Source organism: Priapulus caudatus, unplaced genomic scaffold (genome assembly GCF_000485595.1).
Source record: "Priapulus caudatus unplaced genomic scaffold, Priapulus_caudatus-5.0.1 Scaffold981, whole genome shotgun sequence".
Taxonomy (NCBI): Eukaryota; Metazoa; Priapulida; class Priapulimorpha; order Priapulimorphida; family Priapulidae; genus Priapulus; species Priapulus caudatus.
The window spans coordinates 105,543-115,755 of NW_014578042.1; the positions used below are offsets into that span (position 1 = coordinate 105,543).

Below are 10,213 nucleotides of genomic sequence, written 5' to 3' on the forward strand. Positions count from 1 at the left end.
TGCGGACTGGTGAGAAACTGTAAGAGGAAGACAAAGAAACGATTCCATGAGGTGCTGACTGGTGAGAAACTGTAAGAGGAAGGACGGAGAAATGATTCCATGAGGTGCCGACTGGTGAGAAACTGTAAGAGGAAGAATGGAGAAACGATTCCATGAGGTGCCGACTGGTGAGAAACTGCAAGAGGAAAGACAAAGAAACGATTCCATGAGGTGCGGACTGGTGAGAAACTGTAAGAGGAAGACAAAGAAACGATTCCATGAGGTGCTGACTGGTGAGAAACTGTAAGAGGAAGACAAAGAAACGATTCCATGAGGTGCTGACTGGTGAGAAACTGCACGAGAAGGACGGAGAAACATTTTGCAATTACACGACGACCGAGACCCCATTTGTGTCCATCATGTGAGAGCAGACCGAGAAACGTTTCACAATTATTTGCCGTAATTTGCGGCATATAGGACGCACTTGCTTTCAAATTCTGGCCCTCAAAATCACAGCGTCCGGTGTCGTAAAGGTTGGGGTTCGGGGTCGAGCTTGAGATTTTAATTACCTGATTACTGACCCAATTTCAACTATTTACAGTAAATTTGTGACTTATAAGACGTACTTGTTTTTGAAATTTGACCATCAAACTCACTGTGTTCTATATGATGAATGACATTCCACAAGTAATATATCTACTAATAGGAAAGGCCATACTAAACTACAGATTTTTGATGTTGGCTTTACTCAAGATGGCATCGTTTTAAAAATTACAACAATAAATAAGCGCAGTCTCAATAAAATGAAAAACAATAAAAATCCAATTAAATATCACACAATACAATGCTATAATATTACACCATATTAACTCGGTCAATGTTGATAAGATTTTTATTTAAACTGACTATTGCGAGATTTTTGCTCAGAAACACTAAATATAGCTGAATATAGTCTCACCTGACAGCGGAAATATCACTGATTACACCAACGTTAAAAACACTAAAATTTTATGCAGTTATAGCATAGAAAATTGGATATGAACACATCGTAACGGCAATGCATTTGATTGTGTCGCGATAATGCCTAATGGCAGAATTGGTAAACTTGTATTTGTGTCGGTGATTAATTGAAAACAAGTGCATGATTTGAGAGAGCCTATACTATGTCTATGGCAGATAAGCAGTGGCGCCACAAGCTAATCCATACTTCCGGCTAGTTTCAAGATGACAACAAACGATTGTTAGTTTGTTTACTACCAAACTAGTAGTTCGAAACTGGCACTTCTTTGGTGAATACGAAGGTTCTAAGACATTTTATTGTTACTCTAGACAATTGCTGTTACTCACGCAATAACGGTAGGTGGCATGAAAGTGGTGAAAACACTGGAAAACTCTTGCAAAGTCCGGATCGTGTGACATACGCATACATACTCACCTCAACGTCTTTAGTGATTTTCTCTATTAACTTTGCTTTGGTTTCTGATCCAACATGTACTATGACTCCATCATTGACAAAGTCATTGTCCTTAAACGTTGGCAAATCTTTGGCCTGCAAGCGAATATATCACATCAAACCGAAATCAATGTCAAACCTTACAATAATCAGAACATTAAATACTCACATGCGTACCTGACTTTGATCTTTATTTTTCCTTTTCTTGTAAAGTGTGAAAGAAATTTCATTAATAATGTCTTTGATGCACGTAACATTGAAATATATATTTTTTCAATACAGGAGACACTACATTACCCGTTCTTTTTCACTGGCTGATCTATCCACCGTTGAACCCTTGAGATCATATTTTTTGTGAATGGTGAGATTTTGACTGAATACGTTTCTTGTAATGACCATGTACGTCTCCGCGCCATCCACAGTGAATCGATATAAGCCGAGGTATTGTGGAAGTAACGTCTGTCCATGGTTCTCCACCACATACTGTAAACGCATGTACATTAACACTAACACTAGTTAAGGATGTAATACTACTTCCAATATTCATGACTGGTATGGAAACAGGATAACAACAAATACATATAAAAATTTTAATTGATCTCATTTCTAAGCGACTTTTATGGTACATGCCTACTATTATAAGATAATTCATATATTATAGTAACGTATTATACACAAGTATTGATACAATTCACCATCATGTGTGTGCATGCGTGCATATATATATATATATATATATATCAAGAGCGTATAAAGAAGGAGAACATACAACGGTGAAATGCTGAAACTCCCCGTTTTATTTTTACGATTCTTTATACGTATTATTGATCAGCTGTCCTACCTTGTTCATATAAAACAAACCGCATGTCCCTACGATGCCCCTATGCTGAGATAATGAGCGGTGAAAATCTGGTATTTTCGCCGAACACCGACTCGACATTAGTCAGTACTGCGACCGACTCACGGTTCTTGCGATAGCTTAGCTGGAACAACTCGCGTGTTTCCGTCATCATTCACAATTAAATTTATGTTTCCTTCTTAGCTATTCTTTTTCTCGCATTTCCAGTCATTAGACACAGCCCTTACTCCACAAAATACCGTTCTTGTTATTTATCGTCATGTGGTAATGACCCGCCCCTTACGCGTGTAGTGTAGTAACGCTGTAGAATAACGTATCGCACGTCAGCGCTACACAGCGGCGACCGGAAGGCACATACAGTCACAGTAACGCCGAGTCGGTCGACGGTCGGGAGTGCTGCTGCTGCTGCTGCTGCTGCCTCCCCTAATATGCCTAATGCACTCCCCCCCACCCGCCAAAATGGACGTGCTGCTGCCTGCTGCTCCCTATATGCTAATTGCACTCTCCCACCCCACGCCCCGCAAATGGACGTGCTGCTGCCTGCCCCCTATATGCTAATGCCACTCCCCACCCCACACCCCCGCAACGATGGACATGGTGCTGCTGCCTGCTGCCTGCTCCCCTATATGCTAATACACTCCCCACCCCACCCGCCAATATGGACGTGGATGCTGCCTTGCTGCCTGGCGTCCCCCTAGTCTCCCCACCCACCCCCAGAAAATGGACTGTCGTGCTGCTGCCTGCCTGCTGGCCTCCCTGATATGCTAATGCACTTCCCCACCCCACCCCCGCAATATGGACGTGCTGCTGCTGCTTGCTGCTGCTGCTCCCCTAGTATGCCCTAATTGCACTCCCCACCCCACCCCCGCAAATGGATGTGGTGCTGCTGCTGCTGCTCCCCTAGTCTCCCCACCCACCCCCAAAAATGGACGTCGTGCTGCTGCTGCTGCTAACCTAAAGTGCTAGCACTCTCTACCCACCCTACTCTACCCTCCCTACCACACACGTACATGCTGCTGATGCTGCTGCTCACCTGGTGATACGCCTTGAGTATGCTGTGCATCTGTTCCACCTCCTCGCTGACCATCGTCTTGATGATGAACTTGTGGTCGTGAGACATGAGGAAGCGGGCCGTGCTGCGGCCCTGCGCGTCCGACGCCACCGGCTCGCACTTCGTCAGCGACTTCTACAAGATACGAGACGAACGCAATCGCGTTTGAGATGGAGCAGACTGACGATAGAACACCGGAAAACAATTTGCTTGTTAGCTTTTGCCGTTATTTTGCCGTTAACACACGGAGACTTGAGTGTTAATGCAACTTGAGAGGAAACGCATTTCATCAGCTACTTCTACTTGACAAAAGGATTCACGTTTAAGATGAAACAAAGTAAAGATAGAACCTTGAAGAACAATTTGGTTGTTAACCTTTGTCGTTATTTCGTCATTAACACGCGAAAACTTGAGTTACAATGAGTTAATGCACCTACAATCATACCAACACATTTCATCAGCGACTTCAGATTTCATCAGAGATGAAAGGAATCGCGTTTGAGATGGAGTACAGAATAGAAAACAGAACCTCGGAGAAAACGCATTTTGTCCGCGACTTCTACAAGATACGAGACGAAAGGAATCGCGTTTAAGATGGAGCAGACTGATGATAGAACCTCGGAGAACACTTTGATCGGTAACTTTTGTCGAGTGGCATCGCTGCCACGTTCGGTGCCACGTGCGAAACTTGTCGAGTTTACCCGCATATTGGAGCTGCTTACAGAAGACTTGGGAATCGCATTTGAGGTGAAACACAGAACAGAAGATAAGACCTCGGAAAACAATATTTGGTTGTTGACTTTTGTCGTTGTTTTGTCGTTAACACACATAGACTTGAGTAACAATGAGTTAATGCCTCTACAATAAAACCGATGCCTTAAAACAGAATTAAACCGAACAAAACGTACCAAATAGTCGCTGTCCTCAATGCCATATCGTTCACGTAGGTTACGAAACACAATCGGACAATACTCTTTCACTTTGAAATGGCTTGGCATGTTTTCTCTGTAAAAAATGAACCACAGAATGCATGCGACATAATAACAACTATTAAAAGTAACTTGTTTAGGCATGTTTTCTCTGTCAAAAAAAACACCGTGGAATGCACGTGACATAATAACAACTATTATAAGCAACTTCTTTAGTTTTTGGTGTCAAATAGCTGTTCTGACATGGTTCAAATAAAATTTTAGGTACGTATACTCTGGAAGGAAATGAACCACAGTGAAAGATAATAAGCAAATTATTAGTGCAAAATTTCAGTCACGTCAATTCAAGTGACAAATCTCATAACATTTAACATGAATTGATGTTTACAGGTGATACACTTACACATACAACAACCCTGAAACCAATAGCTCGGTTATAAGAGTAAAATGATTTTACGACAAGCCAACACATTTAACCTGGTTAGATAATGGCTTTTTCCGGAAATAAATGAACTCTCATATTATTACAATAACCGAGCAAGTTATTCCAAGAAGAAACAATTGGGTAGCAATTGGTATAACTCGGGCCTACAACTCGTATAATAAGTACAATTATATATATAATTGTAAATGAGTATACATGGCCATAATGACCAATCCTGACCACACTTACTTGTTGAAGAGGTGGTTGTCTACCCGTGTCTTGCTGAAAGCTTTGAAATCATCAGGCAATAGCATGACGGGGATGTTAACATGACTCAACTCGTTGATCTGTAACGAGACAACAGAAGCAGATGACATTACAGGGACAGAAATTAGTTTGAAAATTTACAGGTCAGCCAGGCCTGTAGGTAAAGAATTTTGCAGGCCCACCAGGCAAACTACAGGCCCGCATCATTCCCTAGATACTGCAGAATTGTTTTTAAATAAAAACTGAAATTTGACATTTTTACAATGGAATCTATTTACAGTAATACAAAAACCATATTCAGTGACTACTAATCAGCTGTCAGAATTCTCACTGTCCTCCCTGGTGTCCTTACTCTCTAGACTCTGTTGGCTGGCCTGCACTACAGCAATAGAATGTACACAAACTCTGCATGTTTACTCCATGTCTAGTCTAAGTCATGAATCCAAGTCTCGGTGTTTATTTACCGAAGATACAATATGAAAAGCCAGGCTGATTTCAATGTAAATGTGGCAGGAAATGAGTTAATTGGACCCCCTCATTAGTGCAGATGACCGCTGGTAACGATTAGAATCGCCAGGCTTCAAAGCGTAGATTACACGTAGGACCCGGGTTGCTGTTGTGCACAACTTGACACAAGTGAGCGATACTGCGGTAACTTTTCATCCTTGCTGGCGTGCCGGGGACGGTTTTTCATGCTGGGGTGGATTTTCTACTGGTCCGTCGGGCTTGCTAGTATCAGAAATGTCAGGCCCGAGCATTAAAATACGGATAATTTCGACCCATGCATTATATGAATAGTTCTATCGCATTTGACATTCTAAACACTCCTATAAAACGTATAACTAGCAAACGTGTAGCAGTTCTAACTACTCCATGCTGTGGTAAGATGTTCTAAAAGACAATGCATGGAAATAAAGTCCCACAAAGGCTACAATCTGGCGTGCTCGTGTAAAAAACACACGTAAACTGGTCTAACTTGACTAACCTAGCAACAATATCCAAAATCGGGAGCGCACTATCGTACTTACTAATCTCACTCAAACCAATAGACTGACTAACACTAACAGATATTCTTGTGATAAAACATCTCCGGTGAAAGCAAAAGTGAGACAAAAATGTCAATTAATTACAGATTAATATGCTAATTTCCCAGTACAAATATACTTAAATTGATTGTTTTACGGAAATCCGAAATCTCGCAATTATCAAATGCGAACCATGCATACACAGGGTTTCTTATACATAAGAGGCACAGTGGCGCACCACCGTTGTCAAATTTAACATCACCGTTGTGAAAATGTTCCTGTATTTACCCGCCGTTGTCAAAATAGTGTCAACCCAAAAATAAATAGATCACCACGTGCTTATTCGGGCATATTTATGATATTTAGATTGCCATGTGCGTTTATTGAGTCATGTGACGTGGGGTACGGCACGCCTTTGAATCCATCGTGCGTTTTTTTCCCAAACTGGCCATTACCTCCTTTGTCTAATTTTCCCTCAGAAGAAACCCTGATACACTCTGAGTCCCAGTGCTCAATTTTAAGGTTTTTTTGGGGGAGTAGCATATGGTTGTCCCTCAAGAGTTTTGGTTGTCCGGATATTATTTAAACATGTGCTGCATGCGCTCTGCTCACGTGATGCTCAGTGCTGTAAAGCAAAAGGCCTAATCATGTACATTTTGTACGTATTGCAGTGACAGCAGACATGGCCATTCGCATTGTTTCACTCATTATATGAAGAGAATAAAGTATTGGTAATGTGGTAAATGATGCTGGGATCAATGACGTATAATAATAGTAATTAAAAGTTGCATGAAATTATTTCATAACATTTAGTTATTTACATTAAGTTAACTAACACTACTAACATTACTAACATTACTAACACTAGGCGCGTTCACACTGGCGCGAATTAGCGGGATGCAAATCCCGGTTTTTGCATCGCGATCGAAATACCGAGATTATTACAACTGTGAACGCAATAATCTCACTAATAATCGCTCCACATCGCACTTTTGACTGCGATTATTTGGGAATTAGCGCGATTATTTGCACCGCGGCGTGTGTGTGAACGCTCGCACAAATAATCCCGGTATTTTCTATCCCATCATTCCAAGCGAGTGAGCAGTGAGCATGCGCAGTGAGCATCATTCCGGCAGTGAGCATGCGCAGTTCGATTAATAGAATTATCCCGCTCGGCGATTAGCGAGATATTTCCGCCTGTGTGAACAACGACACAATTATCTCGGTATTTCCATCGCGATTAGCATCGCGGTTTTTCTTGTGTGGAAGCAATTTGTAGTTGCCCGAGAGAAAATCCAGTCGTCACGGACGACCGGACGACTGTTAAAATTGAGCCCTGCTGACTACTCCCATCCACCTTTGTCAAACTGTGGTCATTGGATAATTGAAACACATGAACCTTTCTTTCAGTTCCGAGTCACACAAAAATGTTGTTTGTTGAGTCGGTATCTACTATAGACGGGGACTAACAATAGAAATCTGAATTGGCCATCTTCCAACTTTTAACGACATTCATCAAGACGCATCAAGTTAGTGGTCCAAATACATTAGACCTTCCATATACTAGTCCTGCGTAGTCCCTCCAACAATTGATAGCCGTGGACTCAGACTCCTTCATCGTTAGATTACGGTCACGGTTAGGATTACACATTTAGTGCAGAAATTTGCAGAATTTCCACACAGATTTAACATTTAGTGGGTGTTAGATAATGTACTCTACCCTCACTGGTAGCCCAATGTTCCCGTGTGTATGATTTCACAAAAACATTTAGTGGTACACACAGTCCCCGACTACCACCACAACTTAGCCAGCTGAGAATAATTTGAGCTCAGACATGGCTCCTACTACCGTGATGCCAATCCTTTTTTGCACAGTCTTTTGTGCAGTCTATGCGAAACCATCACGGGTAGTGATACTGATAGAGCCACATGTGGCTTCTATGTAGTTAGCATATTTTTCGCAAAGCATTACATTCTTGCTCAATAACATACAGCCATTACACATTGATGGTATTGCGAGTGTAAGAGCTTCATAATTTCCCTGTGGTTGCTACCCACAAGGCCAACAATAAATGCTGAAGTAATTCTACAGCTAACGAATAGATAATGCACCATGCGATAACTCGCAACGTAATACTTTATGGTGAAAGAAGTCGTGCTTTGCTACAAACACTGATATGCTCTGGCATCATATTGGTAGATGCACTGTGTACATGCTATAATACGCCCCAATTTGAAACCATAAATGTATGAAGAGTGACAATCCCACACCCATTTCTGATGCTGGCTGCAGTCCTCTCTCTAACCAGTGTTACTCAGAGACCCAGCATTTTTCAAATGGGTGCAATTGGTACTCGCTCTTATTTAATAAAACCTACTCAGTATTTATAGCACTCAATTCTCAGGTTAAACACTACAATCCCTCCCCTTTTCAAACGAAAAGATGATTTCAATTTGATTTTTGTTAAATAAGCAAATTAGGAACTCAAATTTACTTATACTCAGTTGGAATCACCCTGGTTAATATACAATCCACTCTCTGTGTCTATAATTGACGTGGAATAGTAGTCATGGTTTTGTCAGGTACTGTTATGAAAATAACCCGCATATATACTTATAAACCTACATTCATGTAACTGGTATTCTAAGCTTTTTATAATACGAAGTTCATCCTAACACTAGCATAACACGCTTCTATGTGGCTTATATTCAGTCAACTAATATAATTGCAATACAACTCTACAAATATTAAACTATCACAAACAGGATAACTCAACTTATAACTAACTCTATACTGTACTTGTACTAACTACTAACACTAACGACCTCTGTACTTGTAGTAGAGATAGTCACAAACGGTTCATCTTAAACATGAACTTTCCAGGCCTCGACGCTTATTTTCAGATCTGGTTGTCCTGTCGGGCAACAAGAAGCAATTTTTACTTGTCCAAAATTTACTTGTGCAATCTATTAGCCGTTAATGTCGCTGAAGGGGTCGTTGTCGTATCAGGTACTACAGATATATATGTACCCAAGGTACGTATATGTATACACAAGTGTACCAGACCTGTATCTTCTCAGCATATATGTACCCTGTGTTTACATAAACGTACCTGCCCCTGAGATGGAGATCGAATGAAGACGGTCATGGAGGAGGAGTAGGGGGCAGGAGGAGGAGGAGGAGGAGGAGGAGGAGGAGGAGGAGGAGAATGAGGGAAGAAGGCGATGGAGTAGGGGGAGGAGGAGGGGAAGAGAGGGCGTGAGACGGTGAGGAAGATCGAATGAAGACGGCTCTATGGAGGATAGAGTAGGGGGCAAGAATGGAGGAGGGGAGAAAGTGATGAGTAGGGGGAGGAGCGCAGGGCGAGAGCGAGGGACGGAGAAGGGTGACTGAGTAGTAGGGAGGAAAAGAGGAGGAAGGGAGTAAGGGAGGAGGAAGATGGAGCAGGATGGTGACTGGAGATCGAATAAGACTGGTCATTGGAGGATTAGGAGGCAGGAGGCAGAGGCAGAGTGAAGAAGTGATGGAGTGGGGGAGGAGAGGAGGTGAGGGAGAGGAGGAGGACGAAGGTGATGGAGATCGGAATGAAAACCGGCCATGAGGAGGAGTAGGGGGCAGAGCGGAGGAAGAGGAGGAGGACAGGAAAGAAGTTGATGAGTAGGGGAGGAAAAAAGGGTGGAAGGACAGAGGAAGAAGGAGGAGGGAGGGATGGAGGAGGAAAGCGAGGGAGGAAGGAGGCAGCGGAGGTGATGGAGATCGAATGAAGAAGGTCATTGAGAGAAGGGGCAGGGAAGGAGGGATAAAGTTGTAATGGAGGAGGGAGAGGAAGGGAGAAGTAGGAGGAGGAGTAGAAGTGTGTGAAGTACGGTGAAGGAGGAGGAGAGGAGGACGAGAGAAGAGAAGAGAGAGGAGGAGGAGGAGGAGAGTAGGGGAGACAAAAAGTGCGTTGGAGTACGAAGGGGAGAGGAGGAGTAGGAGGCAGGAGCACGGAGAGAGAAGGAAGGATGAGGGAGAAGGTTGTTTGGATAGGTGTGAGAGAAGGAGGAAGGAGGAGGGATGGAGGAGATGAGGAATGAGGAGAGGACTGAGGGATAAGGTGATGAGGTGTATGGGCAGGAGAAAAAAGAGGAGAGGAGAGAGAGGAGAAGGATGAGGCAGAGGAGAGGAGGCCAGGATGAGAGGGAATACCGTGATAGATGACAAGAGGTGAAGAAGGTGAGTCCTA

The 10,213-nt window shown here is 42.7% G+C and overlaps 1 protein-coding gene across 1 annotated transcript in view; it reads right to left on the reverse strand.

Moving 5' to 3' along the window:
• LOC106814805 (phosphatidylinositol 5-phosphate 4-kinase type-2 alpha-like) overlaps nucleotides 1-5,042 on the reverse strand; it is a gene marked incomplete at its 5' end in the record, with an annotated part of 8,566 nt that extends 3,524 nt beyond the window's left edge. Inside the window, 5 exon segments of the mRNA XM_014819158.1 lie at nucleotides 1,415-1,528; nucleotides 1,730-1,915; nucleotides 3,325-3,477; nucleotides 4,251-4,347; nucleotides 4,945-5,042. Of these exon segments, the coding sequence (XP_014674644.1) occupies nucleotides 1,415-1,528; nucleotides 1,730-1,915; nucleotides 3,325-3,477; nucleotides 4,251-4,347; nucleotides 4,945-5,042 (648 nt within the window).
• Between the last annotated feature and the right edge of the window lie 5,171 nt (nucleotides 5,043-10,213).